This window comes from Rhincodon typus, chromosome 26 (genome assembly GCF_021869965.1).
Source record: "Rhincodon typus isolate 14 chromosome 26, sRhiTyp1.1, whole genome shotgun sequence".
Taxonomy (NCBI): Eukaryota; Metazoa; Chordata; class Chondrichthyes; order Orectolobiformes; family Rhincodontidae; genus Rhincodon; species Rhincodon typus.
Genome location: NC_063357.1, coordinates 44,583,591 through 44,607,984, shown reverse-complemented (window position 1 = coordinate 44,607,984; position 24,394 = coordinate 44,583,591). Strand labels below are relative to the sequence as shown.

At 40.6% G+C, this 24,394-nt stretch overlaps 2 protein-coding genes across 2 annotated transcripts in view; one reads left to right on the top strand and one right to left on the bottom strand.

The window, feature by feature from the left end:
* The window catches only part of nup88 (nucleoporin 88), a 76,208-nt gene that overhangs the window by 4,277 nt on the left and 47,537 nt on the right, over positions 1–24,394 (top strand). The window lies entirely within an intron of this gene.
* rpain (RPA interacting protein) lies at positions 5,390–22,601 on the bottom strand. Its single transcript, XM_020532111.2, has 7 exons — positions 22,385–22,601; positions 16,940–17,128; positions 15,187–15,259; positions 13,269–13,383; positions 10,869–10,932; positions 9,704–9,838; positions 5,390–5,587 (listed from the first exon to the last, which is right to left on the bottom strand). Exons 1-7 carry the CDS (start codon positions 22,454–22,456, stop codon positions 5,558–5,560), a joined length of 678 nt encoding a protein of 225 aa, XP_020387700.1. The 5' UTR covers positions 22,457–22,601; the 3' UTR covers positions 5,390–5,557.

Sequence of the window (24,394 nt, the reverse complement as noted above, 5' to 3'; positions counted from 1 at the left end):
TTGTACTTGTGCAGCACTGCTTCAGCATCTGAGGAGTCATGTCACATAGTCCAGGCACAAAGGACACAATAATCATGAAGAAAAGGACAGAATGCAAATACAGCGGAGGACATCATGCAAAGGAGAACAAGGTATTGTAGGGAATAGCACAGCTTTCACTGCAGGAAGCAAAAGTGAAAGAGACAGGCAGACGGAGCGAATGAGCAAGCAGTTAAAAGGACGTTGCTTGATGAATGGGAGTGTGAGAGTGCAGAGCTGCGGGCAGCCTCTGGTGGCTGCAAAAGCCTACTGTACCTGGTATTCCCAGGCAGTCTCCCATCCAAGTACTAACCAAGCCTGAGTCTGCTTACTTTTTTCAGATCAGGTGAAATCAGGCACTTTCAGACTAAGAACATAAGAACATCAGAACATAAGAACATCAGAGCATAAGAACTCGGAGCAGGAGTAGGCCGTCCGGCCCTTCGAGCCTGCTCCGCCATTCAATAAGATCATGGCTGATCTTTTCTTGGACTCACATCCACTTACCCGCGTTCTCACCATATCCCTTAATTCCTTTATTGTTCAAAATAAATCTACCTTATCTTTAAAAACGTTTACTGAAGTAGCATCAACTTCTTCACTGGGCAAGGAATTCCATAGATTAACAACCCTCTGGGTGAAGAAATTCCTTTTCAATTCAGTCCTCAATCTGCTCCCTCTAATCTTGAGGCTATGCAGAGTTGCTTAATAAGGCCTAGCCCGCAACATCACTATCCGTACAAGAAAAAGAAAAGCAAACATGATAGAACAGATTTTTTGATTCTGCTGTTGTTTGAAGGATAAGTATTGGCTGCGACAATGCTAAGAAATCATCTGTTTTCCTGTGGAAACTGTCACGAAAAGATATGTATTGGTAAAGTAACTTCACTACCTATTTACCATGCTTTAGGGAATGCAGTATGAAATGCATGTTTTGGAGAGATGATGTAATAACTTACAAAAGCCAATCAAATACCAAAAGACTAATTTCAAAAAGCAACCTCACACAGAATGGACATTTTCCTTATTTATTTCTTTACATCCATTCATTTGTGTGCATTTAAGGAGAAGTTATTATAAAAGGCAGGAAAGTCATAGAAAATATGAATGGGTAGCAACATGACTTCTTTGAAATAGCAAGAATAGTTATTATAAGGATAAGATCGCTATAGATTATGCAGGCAGGCTTGTATGGGAGAGATACCAAGTTCACATTGTTAGGGCTGCCCATGACTGACCCGCACAAAATGGCTGACGGCTGGCCATGGCTAATGCAGAAATAGCTGACAGTAGTTAGAGCATGTGGGGAAAATATGTGCTTAATATAGTCTCTGCAGGTGGAACAATGGTAACTTTGTATAATCAAAGTCACTAAAATGAAATAGAATGTGCAGTTGCAATTGCTTACATAGATAAGAACATTTCACACTAATTAACTGTTTCTCTTGAATTATTTAAGCAATCTTTTACGATGCTAAGAATAGGCTTGTACTAAGATTCTTCAGATAATCGTAGATATAGATTCTTAAGTAGTTGTAGATCCACATGTATACAAATAATCGCTACAAACATTAAAGCAAAAGATTTAAACTAGTTTCAGTCAGTTAAAGCGACCACACCCCCCCACCCCCTGCCATTTATCACTACAGGGAGGAATAAATAGAGATTAGCAGACATTGGAATGTGGATTCAATGAACACGTTAAGACACAAATTGTTAGCTAAAGAATTCGAACATTAGGTGTAATGACATAACTTTGTTGGAACTGATCAAAAATCAATATTCTTCTGTATTTCCTGTAATGAGGAATTTAAAGGTCCCTGAAGTCATCGGCAAGTATCCAATTAATTCGCAGTTAATACAGTGCAGCTGGCAAGTGTTGCTTGAATACAGTATCCAATGTGAAAAACCACAAGGGGAAAGATAAATAAAGTCTGGCAAAACATCATGATAGACTGGAGGTGGACCACAAGCCTGTCCATCTCAGTGATTAGCAAGCTTGAACTGTGTAAGATGCTGTACAAGAGACCCAATTACAGAGGGATAACTTCGTGCAGCTGACCAATTGTTATCAAAGCGGGGTGGGGGAAATGTGCACGCTAAGTCTAAACTGTATAAGACATTCTGAAGCTTTTTGTTTGCTTCTTTTCCTGTGTGCTGTAAATCACAATAAAGATCACCAGAATCCACCCCCTGACTCGGATTCTCATTGAAAATATGAGATCTAACACATCCTGCCTGTGCTATCACATAGGAAATGAAATTGTAGAACCAGCAGCAGTCAGTGTGAAGCTGTCATGGTGGTTTCCACTCAGATTGAAAGGAAATTACTCTGAAAGTGGATAATCCATTGGAACCCAATATTGAGAGAAGTTGGGGAAGAACTTACAAAGATTCCCATTATCAAAATACCATAAATCTTTGGATAGGAATTGTGCCAAAGGAGTGGAGAACAAGGATGTGACATCAGTCCACAAGGAATTTACCTCAGTAGGGTGGGTCCATCACACTTCAGGGAATCTAATAGTGGATAAAATTACTGAGTGATTGGAGATAAAATTGAGTACAGGCTTTCTACAAAGGAAAAGATTATTGTTTACATAGTACCTTTCAGAACCCTAGAAGGGCCCAAAACAATTAGTAGGCATTGTAAGCATAGTTATTATGGTAGGGAAATATGGCAGCCAATTTGTGCACTGTGAGATCCACAAATTGACCAGGTAAATTATTTTTAATAATATTGGTTGAGATATTATTATTGGCCAGGTCTTTCTCACTCAGGTTAGGTGAGAGCCATAGGATTTTTGAGATGATAGAAAGGCCTCTGATTAGCTGCCATCCTTCATGTGAGATGCTAATGTAGAAAACAGTTGTACATTTGATGATCAAATGATTTGTTAATCTCAGAGTGTGGATGGCGATAATTTTGTGTTTCTTGGTCTTTTAATCAATTGCCTTTTAGAGATCTGTAGTCTTGAATGGATTTATCCTATTTTGGACCATAAAAATCAGTTTGAGGCAATGCAGTTTATCAAGTATGCCTCCACTAAAAGCCCTGTATCTCTAGCATGAATGCCCCTGTACATTTCTGATACTGTGTTGCACAAGAGACCCCAGTTGTTTGGAACCTGAAAAAATACTAAGCAGCTTTTGTGACTCAAACCTTTAGTCCCTCTAACTCCCAACAATTGAAGGCAGATGAACCCCCAAGTTCTGATAATAAGCCTGTTGTGTAACTCCTGAGCCCATGGGAACAAATTTCATAAACCTTCCCATCTATTTCCCATAACCCTCAACTCCCTTACATATTAAAATCCACCTCGGCCTTCAACATGTTAAAAGATGCTGCCTCTACTTCTCTATATGGAACAGAATTCCAAAGATTAACTACTGTCTAACAGAAAGAAGTCTTCCTCAGGTCAGTCTTAAGTAGGAGACTATTATTTTTAACTGTGTACCCTAGTTCTAGCTTGCCTCATGGGGGGATATATTCCCTTAGCATCTATCCAATTAACCCCCCCTCAGAATTTTGCATCTCTAATATTCTTGAGTAGATGTGTAGTTCAGGTTGTGGATGCTGTGATTGATTCGCTTGCCAAGCTGGCTCATTAGTTTGCAGACGTTTCACTATCCTGCGGGTAACATCATCAGTGCAGCCTCCGATGAAGCGTTGTTGTATTTTCCCACTTGCTATTTAAACTCTGGGTTCCGTTGGAGTTGATTACCTCATTTCCGGTTTTTCTTTGCAGTGGTGTTATATAGGTTCTAATTCTTTGTGTTTATTGATGGCCTTCTTGGTGGGGAACCAGGCCTCCAGGAATTCCCGTGCCTGTCTCTGCTTGGCTTGTCCTAAGATCCTGATGATGTCCCAATTAAACTTGTGGTCCTCCTTTTCTGCATGTATGGAGACAAGTGAAAATTGATCATGTCTTTTTGTTGCCAGTTGGTGTTCATGTATTGTCATAGCCAGTTTTCTTCCTGTTTGTCCAACGTAATGTTTGTCACAGTCTTTGCATGGAATCTTGTATATTATGTTGGTTCTGTCCTTTGTGGGTAAGGGGCCTTTGTTTCTTGTTAGCAGTTGGTGTAGGGTTGATGTAGGTAACAAAGACCCCTTACTCATCCAAGTAGCAAGGTTTATTATCAGAACTTGGGGGTTCATCTGCCTTCAATTGTTGGGAGTTAGAGGGACTAAAGGTTTGAGTAAAATTGTGGTTGATTCCGTCACCGAGCTGGTCCACCAGTCCGCAGACGCCCCACCACCATCCTGGGCAACATCATCAGTGCAGCCTCCGATGAAGCGCCGCTGCACCCTCCCACCTGCCATTCAAACTCCGGGGGCCACCAGAGCTAAGCACCTCACCTCCGGTACCCCCCAGCAGTGGTGTGTATACAGGGTCCAACGCCACGTGTTCACTGATGGCCCCCCTGGTGGAGAACCAGGCTCTCAAACATTTACTCTTCACCACCAATGCACAATAGCAGCATGTGCACCATCAACAAGGTTCCATCGACAGCACCTTCTAAACCCACAACCTCTACTCTAAGCAGCAGATACACGGGTACACCACCACCTGTAAGATCTCTTCAAGCAACTCACCAACTTGACTGGGAATTATATTGATCTTCCTTCAGTGTCGCTGGATTAAAAGCCTGGAATTCCTTTCTAAACAGCACTGTGAGGGCCCTACTCCCCCAAAAAATATGCAGCAGCAGAAGGCAGCAACTCACCACCACTTTCAAAAGGTGCAGTTAGGAGTGGGCAATGAGCACAGATGTAGCCATTGATGTCCATATCCAGTGAATGAATAAAAGGCAAAACCAGATGGAAATGCAATCTGCTTTGTGAAATGTGGACAGTATTCTGGTTAACTGACACAGCACTTCACAACTATTGTCTATTTTCCCTCAAAGTTTTGTCTGCAGAGCTTGCTTCAATGAAAAATGAGTGATGTCAGGGATAATTTAGGTTTTCAAACATTTGTCTGTGAATCTAATTAAAACAATGGGACTTACAATCAAGAAAACTGATATATTCCTCTTAATTCTGCTTTCATTGGAACCAAGTTACAAATTATGTTCCAGCCCAAGAGCTTGTCCAATGCAGGAATATGATTGCTCAGCCTGTAGGGCTCTGCTGCTTAAAACATTGTTTCAACAGCAGGTCAGTGACCCTTTTCTCTCATCTTTCCCATTGCTTTAAATATTACTCTCCCCACCCCACCATTGATACAGGATCAAGATTATTTCCTCATGAATGCAGTCCATGATGACAACAGAAGAGCTAATTTCTTCCTAATCCTTAGTGTTTTTTTTGTCATTTTTTTTAATAATTGAAGAATTTCCCTGAAAACAACCCAAATACTACTTATTGGTGGTACATACAAACACAAAAAACCTTTATTAAATTAGAGGTAGAATACAGAATGCACAAAATGCCCCATAACAAAGCAGAGGTTATTCTTGTTCAGTCTATTTAAACCCTGAGAACTAGAACTCTTCGCTATTCTTGGAAGAAATCCTGGAAGAATCTGGGTAATTACAGGATAACTGACAGGTAATCACAAGCCTGAAAGAAAACAAAAATACAAATTACAACAAGTTAGTATAAAAACATTTGAGAGGGTTACATTTGAAAAGTATTTCATACAATATTGTTATTAAAATTAATTTACTTGTGTCACTTCTGTGAGGTTGTGCAAGCGAAAACTACATATTTCTGCTAAATTAATTTGGAAATTCATCATCCTGACTTGGAACTGTATCACCATTCGTTCAAGGTCCCTGGGATAAAATCCTAGAACTCCCTCACTAACAGCAATGTGATGTTCCTATATCACATGGAGTGCAGCATTCAAGAAGGCAGCTCACTACTGCCTTCTCAATGACAATTAGAGATGGGCAATAAATGTTGACCCAGCCAGTGACACCCACATCCTCGGAATAAATAATAAAGTCTTATGCAAACATCCTCAAGTATCTCCACTTCTAACCTTATGATGGAGGGAAGGCCATTGCTAAAGCAGCTGAAAATGATTGGGCTTAAGACATTAAGAATTCCTGCAGAGATTGCTGGTGTCCAGTATCCACAACTATCTCTCTTTGGACTATCCCATGGAGAATTTTCTTCTGATTCCCATTAACTCAAGCTTTTCATGAACTCCTTGATGCCAATACTTTGTCAAATGCAGCCTTGATTCCAAGGGCAGTCACTCTCTTTCTTGCATTTAGCTTTTGTCCATGTTTGAAGCAATGCTGTAATGAAGTCTGAAACCGCCAGGGCGCTGATGGAACCCAAACTGCGTCAGTCAGCAGGTTATTGCTGAGCAGGTGCTGCTTAATAGCACTGTCAATGATCTTATTCATCACTTTGCTGATGATTGAGAACAGACCGAGAGGGTGCTAACTGGCTGGATTTGATTTGTCCTGCTTTTTATGAATAGAATCAATATTTTTGCAGAGTTTCTAATTGTGTAGCTTTCTGGAACAGATTAGCTAGAGGTGTGGCAAGCTCTGGAACACAAGTCTTCAGTACCATTGCCAGAAAGTTGCCAGGGCGTATAGTCTTTGCAATATCCAGTGCCTTCAGTCATTCTTTGATATCACACGGAGGGAAACAAATCTGCGATGCTGGAGGAGATGGAGATGAATCATTCACTCGTCTTCCAAGTGAAGATTGATGAAAATGCTTCAGCCTTACCTTTTAGATTGATGCGCTGGACTCTCCTGTCATTGAGGATGATGATCTTTTTGGAGCATCCTCCTCCAGTGAGTCGTTTAATTGTCCATCAACATTCACAACTGACATGGCACTGTAGAGTTTAGATCTGAGTTGTTGGTTATGGGATCACATAGCCTGGTTTGCTGCATGCTGCTTATGATGTTTGGAATGCACATTGTCCTATTGTGTAGCTTCACCAAGTTGACACTTCATTTTTTAGGTACGCCTGGTGCTGCTCCTGGCATGCGCTCCTGTGTTTTTCGTTGCCCAGGGTTGGTTCCCTGGTTTGATAGTAATGGTAGAGTGGGGGATATGTCAAGTCATTAGGTTGCAGATTGTGGCTGAATATAATTCTGATGATGATGGCTCACAGTGCTTCATGGATGCCCAGTCTTGAATTGCTAGATCTGTTCGAAGTCTACCCTGTTTAGTTAAATGATAGCATACTACACAACACAATGGAGGGTATTCTCAATATGAAGATGGAACTTTGTCTCCACGAGCACTGTGATCACTCATAGACAGATGCATCCGTGACAGTTTGGTGGGTAAGGATGAAATCAAGTATATTTTTCCCTCTTGTTAGTTCCCTCATCATCTGTCGCAGACCCAGTCGAACAGCAATGTCGTTTAGGACTTGGCAGCTCGGTCAGTAGTAGTGGTGCTGTTGGCCCATGCTTAGAGATGAACATCGAAGTCCCCTCCCAGAGAATAATCTGTGCCCTTGCTGTCTTCAGTGCTTTCTCCAGATGGTGTACAAAATGGATGAGCACTAATTCATTAACCAAATGGAGTGGTAATCAGCAAGTTCTCTTGCCCATGTTGGACCTGATGCCATGAAACTTTATGGTTCCAGAGTCAATGTTGAGGATTCCCAAGGCAACTCCCTCCTGACTGTATACCACTGCTAGGCTGGTCTTATCCAGGAATGGAGATGACAACAATTCATACAGATAATGGTCTGCAAGGTATGATTCTGTGAGTATGACTGTGTTGCTTGTAGCTTAACTGGTTGCTGGAGAGCTGTATCAATTTTGGCACTGGCCCCCAAATGTTGGTAAGGGGGAACTTTGAAGGACTAGCTTTGCCATTTGCTATTTGGCTAGACCAATGCTGGGTGGTCCCTCTAGTTTCATTCCTTTCTTTAGTAGCAGTTTCATACAACTAAGTGGCTTGCTCAGACATTTCAGAGGCCAGTTGAGAGTTACCCACATTTCTCAAGGGATCAAGGGATTACAACTTGACCGGCAGACTTCCAGATTAATTTAGACCAGGATTAATTGTTGGTCTAATATTAAGACTATAAGTCAATTTTCATTTCTGAAATGGTGAATTGATGAAATTAGCACTTATTTAATCAATATTTTCAAGAAAATTCCTTTTAGCCCATCAAAATTAGATCACAAGGCAGCTTAAAGTGTATACCTGTACACAGGAAATATGTCATAAAATGGCTCCCCCGCACGGACCAGGAAAACTGCTATTATTTAAAACAACTGCTGATTTTAAAAAGATTTTATAACTTGCCAATTGGCAATAAATGCACTTGCTAGGGTACAGAAGAGAGTCAGTGTCATTCCTGCATGTGTCAATCAAAAATGTCACTTCTGAAAGTGAGACCACATATCTCTTACCTTTAAACCTCGCCCTCACAACCTTTTGGGGCCCAAAATTGGGAATCTTAGTCACAACAGCAGTGAATGGTTTTGTATAGGTTTAGCAAAACTTGGCATTTGTCCCCTATGCCCCCAGTTGTAAAGCCCATCAAAAATTCAGGTTTCATTATGACACATTTCTCAACCACATCTGACAATTACACGCATCCTGGTGTTCCATATTATGCAATCTCCTCTGTTTCCTTCAATCAGATCCTGTGCAATATTTGGACAGCAACAAAGACTTGATGCTCACAAATAACAATCCTACAAACAAAAGGAGAATAGGAACAAAAACAAAAATTGCTGGAAAAGCTCAGCAGGTCTGTCAGCATCTATGAAGAAAAATCAATTAACATTTTGCGTCCAGTGACCCTTCCTCAGGAACCGTTAACTTGGATTTTTCTTCGCAGATGCTGCCAGACCTGCTGAGCTTTCCAGCGACTTCTGTTTTTGATCCCGACTTACAGCATCCGCAGTTCTTTCGGTTTTTATACAAAGGAGAATATCCTGAACTAACAGGGGTATATATGACTCCTGATTTTACTTCAGTGTTTAAGAATTACAAAACGTCTAGTAAATCAGCGCCACCTGATTCACCTATAATAACATGTTACTTTTATCCAAACAAGTGGGTATTCAAAGAAACATTACACTTTGCATTGAGTGGTAAATATGTTTTTATTATATGTTTAAACCAACCACACTTACAAATGCCCAGTATGGTGCATACATGACAAAGTCCTGTGGATATTGGAAATTTGAAATACAAATAGAAAATGCTGGAAATACCTAGAAGGCCAGACAACAACTCTGGAGAGAGAAAGGTGTTAACACTTCAGGTACACAATCTGCACGAGTTCTAATGAAGTGTCTCTGACCTGTTTTTCTCTACACAGATGCTGCTGGACATGCTGAGCATTACCAAAGTTTCCTATTTTATTGGGGCAAAAATAATTTCTTTTGCCAGCCCTCCAGAAAGCACTCGGATATCTTGTGAGTATATCATTCCGTTTCAGCAAAAAACCCTGCAGCAGCTGCCTGAGATCTGGTTTGGCACAATATAAACATGCATTTAAAAAAAATTAAAAGTATGAAAAAAATTTAAATGATCTACTGAATAAAACAAAAGTCAATGAATAAAATAGCTAAAGAAATTAATAAAAAGTGCCAAATAGCAGAACTAACTAGAGGTAAAGACATTTCTCCTGCTGTGATGGAACTGCATGTTGAAAACCCATATTTTCACTAAAGCTGAGGAACTGTCACATCACTGTAGCAAAGTTGTCGAGTAAACCCTCCCGCTTACCTGACAGCTCATGAGAAGCGTGGGCTCTGCTTCTATACCATTCACCACAGAGAAGCTTGGACAATGTGCACATAGAGTGCTATGTTCTGTGACACTATATTCCAGAAGAGCTCGAAACTGCTGCACTGTCACCTCCTGCAAGTGAATGAACAGAAACCGCGAACATTTCAATAGACCGGAGACACACTCAGCTAACACAGCTCTCATTTAGCAGGAATTAAACCAATTTATCTGTATTGAGATATGTATCGTCCATAAATCGAATCATATAATCACACTGTACAGACCAAGTCCTTTGGCCCATTGAGTCTGTACCACCAAAATGTGCGAGGCAGTGACCATCTCTAACAAGACCATCAGTCCTTGACATCCAAATACAGTACCGTCGCTGAATTTCCCCTATCAACATTTTAGGCATTGCCATTGATGATAAACTGAACTGGAGTGGCCGTATAAATAATACTGGTACAGGAACAGGTCAAAGACAGGTAATTCTTAAACTTCTGGCTCAAAGCCTATCCACTGTCAACTTGGCACAAAACAATAATCTGACAGAATATTCTCCATTTGCCTGGATAAGTGCAATTCCAACAACACGCAAGAAACCCAACACCATCCAGTACGTAGCAGCCCACCTGATCAGCACTCCACTCACCACATTAAGTGTGCACTCTGTCTGTAACCGATACACCGTGGCAGCACTGTGCACTATATAAAAGTTACATTGCAGCAACTCACTGGGCATCTTTGACACCACCTTAAAAACCTGTGACTGTTATCATCTAGAAGGACAAGGGCAGCAGATGCATCAGAACATCACCACTTACAGGTTGCCCTCCAAAGCATACATCAACCTATCTTGGAAGTATGTCACCATTCCTTCATGTCATGCGGTAAAAATCCTGGAACCCATTGCAAACAGTACTGAAGATGTCCATAGAACAGATGGACTATAGTAGTTCAAGGCGGCAGCTCACCACCACCTTCTCAAGGGTGATTAGGATTAAGCAATAAATGCTGGCCCATCGATCTCCACATCCTCCGAATAAATTTAAAAATCATCTATGCAATTAGGGATTGTAAACTCAGTACTATGTGCCCAATCATCGATCTCATGAAAGAAGCAAAAACAAGGGAGTCAGATTCCTGTATGCAAGAAACTTACCCTTGCAGTAATGCACATTCCACATAGACATGTTATAAAGTCATTGCTCACATTTAAGTAGTTCCTGCAAAAAGGAAGCAGATTTTATTAGATTGTTCCTGTTTTTACTGAAGTAATTCTGGCAAGCACTAAGTATAGTAAACGTAAATTGTCATCGAAGACGCTGTACTACTTCCAGGTTCAATTCACACACCCCAACCCCTCCTCCCTTTAATTAATGATAGAGAACAGCTCCATACTAAACTGCTGTTCATGAAGGTTGTCACCAAAAGATCACCTTATAAAGCCAGGTCCCACCTCCTTAGATGAGAACCAATAGGAGACAGTGACAAATTGACTTCTATATTCTATTATCTTGTATTTGTGTCCAAGATACATTATCTGCAAAAGGGAAACTGACACTCTTATTGTTTTGAGCAAACATAATCAGATTAAAGTCTAATTATAGAATAGCAAAAGAAAGACAGTAGAATAAGCAGAAGTCTAAACTACAGTTCACATTAGTTTTGGAAAGAACTGCCTTTGAACCTGAGCGTCCTGTTTAAATTGTTTTTCTGTTGTATTTTTCCACTCCAGAGACTTAGCTAATAAAAGCCAAAGGGGAACTGAGACATGGTGAAAGGCCTGCTCGAAATTAAGAAACCTCGGAGCAAGGAGGCATGCATATCTCTTCCCAAGCCATGGTTATGTTACTGGTTTGGACTGGTAATGCATAGAATACTCATCAATGTTAATCCCACCAGATTGGCATTTTACAAAAACTATTTTAGGAACCTTGTTCAGGACAGTTTGAGATGGATTTATTTTCATTGGAAGAAAATCTGTATCCTTATCTACTGTACATTGCTGGTGCTTAATAAATCTGGTAAGTTTCAGCCTCAGTCAATGTACAGTCAAGAGATTTTTTTGCTTCCCAAAGTAAAGGAAAACAAATGATATAAACCAAAATACAGTGCAGAAGATTTGCTATTTAATCCCTCGGTTCAACTAGAGTTCTTTACATAATAAAGGTGAAGACTCACTTTGGATTTAGGGCTCAATTAAGGAACATTCTTATTCAAAGAATTTATTGAGAGCTAGGTCTTAAAACAATACATCAGATTGTAAGCAAGACACAGCTTCCATCACACTGGAATTTAACACTGGAGTTCTACTTTTAGACACTGGCAAATGCTCAAGTAATCATTTGCCATGCACAAACAGTGCTGGCTGACTGGGAGGAAGGCTGGAATGCTGGGACATCTTTCTTTTGTTCGTTCAAGAATGTTAAACGCTTTTGCAAGCTAATTGGATATGAAGATCTGAGATCAAACCAGGACCCCATTGGTCTGCTAAGTCACTTTAAAAGTCGTTTCAAAATTTCAATTAAATGTGTTCTAAAGTTAGACAACTTCAAACCAACAATGCTCCAATTGTACAGTTCTCATTATTTAAAAAAGAATTTATTTAGTTTTCTCTCCATTTTCTCTCCTATAAATCATTTATATATCTTAAAACTATTTATCTAGGAAAGCAAAAGCAGAAGCTGGCCATTCAGCCCAAGGGCGGCTCCATCATTTAATTTCATCACAGCCGATCTGTATACATCTCCATCCAATTTTGATTCTGTAAACTATAATACTTTTCACCAAACAGAAATCAAGCTGTTTTGGAATTTTGAATTGACACCTAGCCTCAATAGCTTGTTATAGAATAATTCCAGATTCTAATTATCTTCAGTGTGAAGAACCACTTTCTGACATTCCCCAAGTGGTCGAGCCCTAATTTTCAAGTTATGCCTCTCCTTGTTCTAGGCCAGTGCTCCCCAAACTTTCTTCCACTGTGACCTCATTTTGAGGATGGAAAATTGTGGTGACTTCTCCTGACATTTGAGAAAGCAAAAGGTGAAGGTCTGTTAGAGCAGAAGCATGGCTGTTGTAATTTGATCAGAGCTCCACGGTACCAGTACTGCTTCAGTTCCCACATTTATCCAAACATTTTAGCTCTCAACCCCAATTGAGATCCCAACTCCTACTTTGGGAAGTCCTGTTCTCAGCTTTCCCAGCAAGGTAAATAATTTTTCTATTGTCCACCTTTAACTCCATTAGTCATCTAAATACTTCAATTAGATCACTCTTCAATACATTATAACCAACAAAATGAAAACCTGGTTTATGCAACATGTGTTTTAGCCCCTGTACCAATTTGATTCATCTGCGTGCACCCCCTCCCGGGCCAACATATCCTGCCTGCTCCTTGCTGGACACAACAATTCCAAATGGGTCTAATAACAGCATGATATAACTCTTAACATAGCTTCCATTCCTCTGGTACTCAAGCCCCCTTGCTTTAAAAATAGCTTTAAAGAAACTCGGGAAATTACTAGAAATGCAATTCACAGCTCGATTGCAGCATATTTACCTGTTACATAATGGACAAATGATCCTGTCTGGAACATCAAATCCGTCAATCATGGCGTTTAAACAGGCTTCATCGAAACGTAAGCTGGCCTCATACTCCTCAATAATGGCTTGTTCTACAAGAAGTATAGAAGACACAATATATTACTAAAATCTTAAAAGAAAATCTATTCTGCAAAACTTGCTTGGAAGGAAAATTCTTCAAAAGCTCTATATTATTCTATTTCTTAAATCAAGGCCTTTATTGTAAAAAAGAATTCACAACTTTCTGCCAAGTTCTTCTTTCACAACCTGGAAATTCTATTATTCTTCCACATTGGTACCAGCTTCTTCAGGTTCCTTTGCTGGTACTTTCCTCTGCTCACATTTTAATTCTCTCATACACCATCCGTTTTATTCGACTTTGCTAAACCATTTCTGTATTTAAAGCATCAAAACATAAGAGCAGGTCAATGCTTATAAAAATAAAATTACTGCCATTCATGCCAAGTTTATTTCCATCTTTTGCAAGCACATTTATCCTAGTTCATCAGCAATAACCAGCTGAAATGATCAACATCTTATTTGACTTTCCATCTGGTGAAATATATTTCAATTGCCTGTTAACCCGTTAAGTCCAAATTCTGCTGCATTGACGTTTACAAGTATGAATCAAGTAATCACCACGGAACACTGCTCTTTTCATTGCCGACTTGACTTTGAATTAGCTGCAGGAATATACAGTCAAGTTTTACAGCAGCATTCTCCCTTCCATCTACAATGCGCAACAGAACCAATTCTACAGACTGAAAACCAGTGAGACAAGGAAACGAACAGACCAAATCCAGGAGAGATTTCCAATTTCTCATTACAGTTTAGCCTCACCTAACAGAAATTGACACTGGAAAAATATGAAGCTGGTAATAATGTTATCAAGAAAACTTGTTGGTTAACACTTGTTCAATATAACATCATCTGTTTATCAGGTTCATCATGCTTTAACAATTTCAGAACATGAACACTTCCTTCTTTGGCTATTATCTACCCCCACAATCCCAGTCATGTTATAGGCTGCTTTCAGCACTACCAAACCATTTTCAACTACTCATTGTCCCCATTATCACCTATGTAGCTTCTTTCTTGACTTACTATCAACAGTTCCCTTGTCTGTCTACCCTTTTCTCCTCTCTCTCTAGGCCACGTCCCCACCAGTCCACTCACTCTTTTTGCTCCACCACCTCACAACCACCACGGTGACCCCATCATCAGGAGGAATACCACTTTTTCCTAGCTGCTTCTAACTCAGAAGAAGCGTCACTGGATTTAAAACATTACTTCTGTTTTTCTCCCAACAGATGCTGTCAGAGCTGCTGAGTTTGTCCAGCAACTTCTGTTTTTGTTTGTTTCATCAATGATACTTTCTTAGCCAAGTTGTCACCAGCCTCAGATCAACTTCTTTGCAACTCAGCTGTTCAGCATATCTGTATTGTTTCCAAATTATGGAATTGTTTATTAGTGTACTTTCAACCTCAAGTATTGAGCTATTTCAATGTTTCCAAATATGTGGATCATGTAACTATTTAAAAAAACAACTTTAATTGAACAGTGGTATATAGTTCTTGAGGCAATTTAAAAGGAATTGATAACACCAGTATAAAATTTGTGAGAAATTAAAAAGGATTAGAATATATCAAGCAGTAAAGGGAGGGGTGGTGAGGATTTCCTTGTGCTTACAGAACAGATTTTTATAAGGATTATGCTTCTATTATATTTGGTAAATAGAACACAGGTTTCAGCAAACAGGTGGATAGAAAAATGCATTTTACATGATGATGTCAACTTCACGTCAAAGTACAAAGATCAACTGAACCAAATTTTCTTCAGCCCAAGCCCACTTCAATGACGTGGACTGAGAAGGTATAGCTTGTAGGTATATTTACCTTCGCTGAGGAGCTCTTGTTGAATTTTCTCAAGTTCCGCCAATTCATTTATATCCTCCAGCGTATTAAGAACCTGGGGAACAAATCAAACCAAATAAACATGACTTCTAATAAGGTAAATGCTCCAGAAATTTGAATAAACAGAATGAGAGGGTATTGTGAAGTTAAAACCACACTGGTTAATTTCTTATTTGAAAGGGCATGGAGCACACGGCCACAGAAAGTGCTGGCTTCAGAATCAATTCAGACATTTTCAATAAAGGGAAATAGAAAGGGCTAAGAAGGGCAGACAATGAGCATTAAAATGCTAAGGAATTGTCAAGGACAAAAACAATAAGATGAACAGTTTCCTGCTGTTTCCACATTGCCAGAATGAGTTGGAACTATAAAGATGCTGAATTATAAGAGAACTGCTAATAATCTGTAACTATTAAAGCAATATGCATATTCCATCTAATCATTGCAGGAGGATGTAACGGTGTGATAAGCTTCAAAGTGTTTCCACTCTAAATGTGGACACTGAAATGTCTAAATGACAAGGTTGTCAGGGAATTTGGTTTCATTACAGGTATATAAATACCTTATTAAAGGCCAAGTTGTAAAATATATCTCATCTTGTCAAGAAATAAAGATGGAAAAGTCTTAATGCCATGTTATTTTACAAAACATTCAGACTAAGAAGCATATTTCACAAAGCTTAGAACGTATCACTTATTAAATTCAACGACCAAAGATAACTAATCCAATTGATTTCATTGGCCTGCTTTACCATCCAAGTTCCAATGCAAGATTTAAAAAAAATCACATCCAGTCAGATGCCACAGGCTGCCAGGTGAAACAGGATCAGAGGGCAAGACTTCAGTATTTAAAAATTACTTAGTGATCAGAAGAGTACTAACCCTTTCTCTGCAACAATTTAATTAAAGAATATGGCTATTAACAGTTCGATAAGACCAATGCTTGGATAATCACAGGCAGCAGTTCCAGCAGCAACTGATTCTTAGGGCAGTTCACTAAAAATTCAGGACAATGTTAACAGGTATTTCTAGGCTCAGTTTCTAGATACAGACTTCCATATACATCAAAGCAAACCCCACTTATTACTGTTCAACATATTTACTTTTATTCTACCCCAATTTTTGAATTAGGATTAATATAAACCAATTTTTCGTGAAGTGACTTCTCTTCAAAACATTACAAATACAGACATTCTTGAAAAAGACCATAATTACACTTTCAACGGTACAGTTTAACACGACTCCCCGCACAGCAAAGTAATTACCTTAGAAATATAATTTCTGAAATATCCAATTAATGTGGAAGATCTGTCCAATTGAATATTACACTTTATAGATTCAATTAAAACACATTAGGACTTTGCCATTATTTAGGCCTTCTCAAAATATCTGCTTCAGGACAGATGTACTCAGTTTGCTCTTTACAAAAAATAACAGGCTGGAAATACATTGTTTAGTATGTTTTTTTTGTGGCTTGTGAGCATCACTTATTGCCCATCTCTAATTGCCCATGACGTGTGTTGAATCACCGTCTCGAATTGCTGTTATAGATATGTGGTTACATTGTACAATGCTTAACACACAAGAATTTGAATTGTCCATATGTTCCCCCCACCATGTTATTTTAATGGAGATTCCATCCTGATATTTTTGTATTTGCAACACAACTTCAAAGTGTACAAAGTTAAAAAATGGAATTAGAATCTATCATCAGAAGGGATTTGAGACTGACAAACCTCTGTTAAACTTCCCTTTTTCCACAATGATTGAAAATCATCATCTCGGGCTTTCAGGGCTCTCCATTCTTCATCCATCACCTCTTGAACGAGGAAGGATCCATTCAGGCTGCAGTTGGAATTCTCACCTACATGCCTGTACCTGTCTAACAGTTTTGCTCTGCTATTCTTTAGTCTTTCTATGCATCTCTGGCGAGAAATAATAGAAGGAATGAAAGTCATTGCACATCATGAACAAATAAATATTTCTTATTTAGAGAGCTAATAACATATCTGCAATTTATTCGGAGAGATATATCCCACTGCCTATTTGTAAATATGTTTAATTTTACAACATTTAAAATAAAAACAATGGGAGAAATTCCTATTTAACCACATTCTGTAAATGGAAAGGCATTGCAGCTCACAGTACACTTCAAAAGTAAAGAACGATTAGATTTAGACAGCATTTTTCATACTTCAGGCACTTCATGTAAAAGAGATTATTCTAAATGATTTGTTTAACATTTTCTTTAATTGTAAACAATGTCTTGCTCATCTATTAACTTTGATGCAATATTTTGGATTCAGTTTACTTATTATTATATTGAGATTCTCTCAACCACTTCTTTGGATTGTAGATGAGTTTTGGCCTTCACTACTTGTCCGTTTTAAACACTTAACACCAGTTCTTACCTATGACCCTATTAATGCAGGAGGCCTCCTACTGTAATGGGGACTACAACAACTTGCATTTATACATACTGAAACATTCCAAAAGGCTTAAACTGATCTGATAAAAATGTCGATACTGCCATTGGATTGACACATCAACCAAGTTCTCATTACCTGTTCGATACAGATGGAATCCACTATACCATGACAGCATTTGAAGACAAGCAGTTTCTGATGTTCTGGTCAACATATCTCCCTCAAAAAAACCATTAAAACAAAGATCTGATTTTCATCTCTCTGCTGCTATGGGGCATTCTTTTCAGAACTGCAGCCATAATTCCCAGTTCACTGCAAAATCTGTTGAGATTTTCCGAGCAACTCTCTTTACAAGTTGAAGTTCAGCAGTAATGATTGTCCCACCCACAAAGTTAAACAATACAATTTCACATTATAAAGACACTTTTACAATGCACAATCAATTCTCAGAGCTTCAAAAAGGAAACTTTCCTTCGGAACACTGCTTGATAAGGTCTAACTCTGAGGTCCAGCTTTAGTCAGCTATCACAGATTCCTTGAATTAAGCAGTGACTCATTGCAAGATTTCACCTTGTCCTTCCCCATGATATTGACATTTTTCTGCAAGTAGATCCCTGGGCATTGTGTGATAATGCGATGACTTTAAGAGGTGTGTTTCATCTTGGTTTTTTATGGAGAGGTTGAGACAGAGTACTGAGTGGTCTATTTCAAGCCAATAAAGTAATCAGTTTGTGAGGCCTTGGGCCTTTTTAAAAAAAGTTGGGGCAATAGAAGCAGCATTAATGGGTGGCGCCTGGCTCCCACAGAATCAGGATTTTAGTTTAGCTCTTTGTTACAGCTAAAAGCAGTAATTCTCTTCCTGCTGTCAGAATTGTATGTGAGACAATCTGTTTTACTGATTTTACCTCTGCCATCTACAAGATGCACTGAGGAAATTCACCAAAGCTCCTTTGACAGCACCTTCCATATCCACAACCGCTTTCATCTGGAAGGTCAAAGACAGCAGATACATGGAACACCACCAATTGCAAATTCCCCTCCAAGCCACTCACCATCCTGACTTGGAAATATATTGCTATTCCTTTACTGTCGTTGGGTCAAAATCCTGGAATTTTCTCCCTAGGGGCATTGAGGGTCAACCTCGGCAATTCAGACCAGCAGCTCACCAACACCTTCTCACGGGCAACTAGGGATGGGTAATAAATCCTGGGCAGCCAGTGATGCTCAAGTCCCACCAGTAAATACATACTAGGGAACTCCGAAGCAACAGAAATATCTAGGGCTGCTTGCCCACAGATCCCTGACAGTGACAGGACAGGTTACTAGGGTGGATAAGAAGGCAAACAGGACACATGACCCTTGAGTTTATCAGTTGTGGCATAGATCATAAAAGCAGGGAGGTTATGTTATAGACATATAGGGCTTTGGTTAGGCCATAGCTGCAGTATCGTGTGTAGTTCTGGTCACTGCATGAGAAAAGGATACGATTGTACCTGACAAGAGTGCAGATGAGATTCACTGGGATGTTTCGTATAATAGAGTAGTTTAGCTAGGAAGAGAGGCTGGATATGGTCAGTGTGTTTTCTTTAGAGCAGAGAATGCTGAGGACCTGATTTAGGTGTAATAAGATCAGGAGGGATATGGAAAGGGTGGACAGAAAGCAGCTGTTCATCTCAGTTGAAGGGTCAAGAACAAGAGGCCATATTTTAAGGTGAAAGGCACAAGGTTTAGAGGGTGGAGCTGGAGGAACACAGCAGGCCAGGCAACATCAGGAGCAGTAAAGCTGACCTTTCGGGTCAGGACCTGCTGTATTCCTCCGGCTCCAAGCTGGGTTATCTCCAACTCCAGCGTCGGCAGTTCTTACTATCTCCAGGTTTGGACCGGATTTGAATAAAACGTTTTTCACCCAAAGGATAGAGAAAATTGCAATGCACTGCCTGGGAGGGTAGTTGAGACAGGAAGCCTCCTGACCTTTAAAAATTACATGGATGAGCACTCGAACTGTCATAACATTCAAGGCTATGGGCCCAGTGCTAGAGAATGGAACTAGTGCAGATTTAGAGTTTTTTTTTGGTGGTGCAGACAAAATGGGCTGAAGGGCCTCTTCTGTACTGTATGATCTGATGAGAGCAGGGTAATGAAGAGGCTAGAATTTTAGGAGTGCAAATATCTCAGATATTTAGGACTGAAAGAGATTAGAGAAAGGGAAGGGCAACATAACAGGGTCGGAGAGGAATAGTGCAGAGAACAGGATAGAGTAGATCAGTGACAGAAGGATGATGGTTACATGGCAATTGGTGAAAGGCAGCAGAGGTTTGGAAGACAGCAAATTTCAGGAAGATAGAATGCAGCCAGCCAGGAATGTATTTGTCGATTCTGGAAGTAGTAAATGGCATGAATGAAGGCTTCATCAGTATAAGAACTGAGGCAGGGGCAAAGACAAACATGAATTCATGAGCTGGAAAAAAAGCATTACATTCGCAGTGTGAAGGGTCTAGGCCCGAAACATCAGCCTTCCTTCTCCTATGATGCTGCTTGGCCTGCTGTATTCATCCAGCTGTACACCTTGTAATTCTCAGATTCTCCAGCATCTGCAGTTCCTACTATCTCTCATTCACAGTGTGATTTTGACTAACATCAGGATAACAAGGATACATACACAGACTCCTACTTATTTGGGGCTCATCTCTCAACTCTGAGACCTAGGTCTTCCACTGCCCCTGTAACTGGACTGTCGACTTCCTGACCGTGGACTACAATCAGTAACAATAGGTGACAACACCTCCTCCACAATAATCCTCAACATCAGTGCCCCGGAAGGCTGCGTACTCAGCTCCTTACAATAGTCCTTATACACTCATGACTACGAGGTCAAATTCTGCCCCAATTCCATTTACAAGTTTTCTGACGACACCACCGTCTTAGGTCAGGACTTCCTTGGAACTTCTCCTTCCAATGACAGGAAAGAGTACAAGAAAGAGATTGAGTATTTAGCGGCACGGTGTAAGTACAACAATCTCTCCATCGACGTCAACAAAAAGGAGCTAGTCACTGACTTCAATAGTGCTGAGGTGGAGATGGTCGAGAGCATCAAGTTCCTGGGAGTGACGATTAACAACATTCTGTCTTGGTCCACCCATCTCGACACAATGGTCAACAAAGCACAAGAACATCTCTACTTCTTCAGGAGGCTAAGGAAATTCAGCACGTCCACTAAGAATCTTACCAATCTTTACAAATGCACCATAGAAAGCATCCTATCTAGATGCAACACAGTGTAGTATGGCAACTGCTCTTTCCAAGACCGCAAGAAACTACAGAGAGTTGTGAACACAGCCCAGTCCATCACGCAAACATGCCTGCCATCTATTGACTCATCTATGCTTCCAACTGCCTCGGGAAAGCAACCAACATAATCAAAGACCCCTCCCACCCCAGTCATACTCTCTTCTACCCCCTTCCATCGGGCAGACGATGTAAAAGTTTGAATACACGTATGAACAGATTCAAGAACAGCTACTTCCCCACAGTTATCAGACCTTTAAATGGATTTCAAATATTAATGTTGATCTCTCTCTGCACTTTCTCTACGGCTGTAACACTGTACTCTGCACTCTGTTCTATAATCCTGATGCATTTTGTATGTTATGATCTGCCTGTATAGCAAGCAAAACAATACTTTGCACTGTATCTCAGTACATGTGACAACAACAAATCAAAGTCAAAGCTCACATCAGGGTTAAATATGATACTGAGGCTTTAAATAGTCTGGATCACTCAGACAAGTGCTGAGGAGAGATGGAGAAGTAGATTCTGTGGTGCAATCCTAATGCAATGGCGTCAGTCTTGGCAATATTCAATTGCAGGCAATTTCTACTTTACCTGCATTGGATTTCTGTTGAGCAATTTGCCAACTTACAGACAGAAGTGTTGAGAGCAGCATTCCTCCCAATTTTTTTCTTTTGCAAGCACCTCAGAGGATTTTGGAATCAGAAGTCGATGTTGCAAAAGGAGTTTGTGTGCATACTTCGTTAAAAAAAGAGATGACAACAAGCTGGGTATCATCAGCACACACATCAGAACTGTACCTCAAGTACGGTGTACAACTTTAGCCTCCTTGAATATGATGTATTGCATTGGAAGCATTTCATATAAGTTAACTTGGCCAATTCATGGGTTGAAGTGATTGATTTATATGCAAAGCTTGACTAGACTGGGTTTGTCTCTCTTGTAATTTATAAGATCGAGAGGTGATTTGACTGGAATAGTGTTTAAAACTAAGAGGTCTCTGATTTAAGATGCAAATAAGCAGAAATTTATTTAAAAGCGATGTGCGAATTAGGCAAGGATGATGTGAGAAAAATCATTTTCATATGACAAGCAGTTATGTTATAAAATGCACTTTCTAGAAACAGTGGACGCAGCTTTAATTGACGCATTGGATTTTTTTTTAGGTAGTAATGACATTCAGGGATGTGGGGGAAAGGCAGGGGATTGGCACTAAGCAATAGGGCCGAAGCAAGCCGAATGGCCTCCTTCTGCACAACAATAATTCGGTGATTCTTCTCTGAGGATCATGAGCGTTTGAGCTCTTCCCCAGAAAGCGGTAAAACGGTGGAGATATTCACGGCTGAAATTGCTAAGGGTTACGGTGGACTGTGGCCAGTGGAGCTAAAGCCACAGTCGAGTCAGCCCTGGTCTTATCGAAGGGCGGAGAGGGGCCCCTAATGGCCTCCCCGGACCCAACCAGCTCACCTTCCGGTACGTCTCCTTCCAGGGAGCAGGGCGGCTTTTATATAGGTCTCTATGCCTGGAATCCCCTTCCATCTTCTTCCCGAAGTCCACGGTCGACTCTATTTGGCCGAGTCAGGGTCGAAGTTGGAGCTCCATCTTCACCATGACAACCACCCCACCTTCCCAGTCAGGCCCACTGCGCAGGCGCACTATCCGCGAAGCCAGCACGTGGACGGTCCTGCTCGGCTGCCGTTGGCTGCTCGTCATAGTGATGCACTTTCAGGACGTCCTAGGGAAGATGGCGGATGGTTGTGAGCGGTGGTGGGGGGAGCTCCTGAACCACCCCCTGTTAGACCGACTGAAAAAGGGTGATAGACATTTGGACGATCCGGCCAAGAACCTCGTCTTCTGCGTTGATAGTGATCTTTTCTTCTGGGACGTGAACGAAAGCGTGTTTTATGCTGCCAATCTCCGGAACCTGAACGCCAGCATCGATTCCTACCAGGTACAAACCGCGGGGGGGAAGGGTCTAGGCCCGAAACGTCAGCCTTTCTGCTCCCAAGATGCTGCTTAGCCTGCTGTGTTCATCCAGCTCTGCACCTTGTTGTCTCGGAAGAGGGAAGAGTGTGTGGGAAGAAGACAGGAGCCGACAAAGAATAAAAACGTTGGAGTCGGTGAGGGTCAGGTCGGGCCTGTAGAGATCTGAGAGGAGGCAACGGAGTAAAGGGATGTGGTGGGTGGAGAGTGGGAAAGATTGGGATTGTTTTCTGCTGAATGAGCTAATTTACAAAAGCCAAGAGCTGTGGATGCTGAAAATCAGAAACAAAAACAGAAATTGCTGGAAAAACTCAACAAGTCCGGCAACATCTATGAAAAGAAAGTAAGGTTAATGTTTTGGCTCCAGTGACCCTTCTTCAGAACTGATTGTACCTAAGTACAAAGATTGATATATATATTAAGGATGGGGTGGGGGAGGAGTAAATGATAGGTGGAGATGGAGCCCAAAGAGAGAGGAAAAACAGTTGAGTAAGCAAAAGTTGTCTGCTGCATTAACGGACCATCTCTCATGCCCTTACTCCAATTCCCACACATCAGGCCTTGTCATCACATGGGCTGCCACCACAAACAGCCCATTGCCAGCCACTCGTGGTCCCCATTAGTAGCTATTCATTCTCTCAGGCTGGCCGTTACCCATTCCCTTGGCTGCCCAAATGATTCAGAAGATAATTACCTCTGAAGTTCTGCTTAATTTGATGTCTAGCTCCTCATACTGAATGGAGAACCTATACAGTTGTCCTCTTTGTATTTTTGGTATATTCATGGATCCAGCTCCTCCCATTGTATGATTGTCCAGACCTAAGCCAATGACATAAACCCTAGCACTAGACAGTCACCTGTCTCTGCAGAGAACAGAGTCAACCTCACATTACTATACTGTGCCCAACTACCATTACTTTCCTTTTTGCTCCCCTGCTTGAGTGGCTTGTTCATCCACTGAACAGCTACAAAGGCTAAGGCTCCTGCACTATTGCCCTCATCCTACCCTATTTCCCTCAGCTGCAGTGCTCCTACTGTCCTTGATAACTGGTCAAATCAGAAGACCCTATTCTAAGTGGTGGAATTGCCTCAGGATACAAAATATTCCGGTACATTTCCTCATCATTAACACAGAAGCTCACTTGTGCTGCAGCCATGACCCACCACCATTCTACCATTACTTATCTTGATTTCATTACATTGGGATTACTGCCAGTTTAAAAAAGGGCTTTTTTTTTTTGCAATGTGATCATGGAAAGAAAATACTGCCACAGCAAATTTCGTTGAGTGACTTTTGGGAGTCAGAAGTGAACTAGCAGTTTCTTTCTGCAAATGACAGAGCTAGTGATAATTCACAAATTGTGCTTTTGGCATTCTGTCCATTCCTTAGGAAATCCAGGAGGGTTTAAACTACTTCACTTAATTATTTTCCATTTAGTGATGTAACATTATGAATACCAGGGCCTCAGCTGAAACCATTTCACTTAAAAAAAA

Excerpts from the sequence above, each read along its gene's own strand:
- rpain (XM_020532111.2), bottom strand. The coding sequence starts at position 22,456 with ATGGAAGGGGATTCCAGGCATAGAGACCTATATAAAAGCCGCCCTGCT. Across the intron at positions 15,260-16,939 it reads AAAAGGGAAGTTTAACAGAG|GTTCTTAATACGCTGGAGGA; the intron begins GTTTGTCAGTCT and ends TTTGTTCCCCAG. Across the intron at positions 5,588-9,703 it reads CGCTTCTCATGAGCTGTCAG|GCTTGTGATTACCTGTCAGT; the intron begins GTAAGCGGGAGG and ends GTTTTCTTTCAG.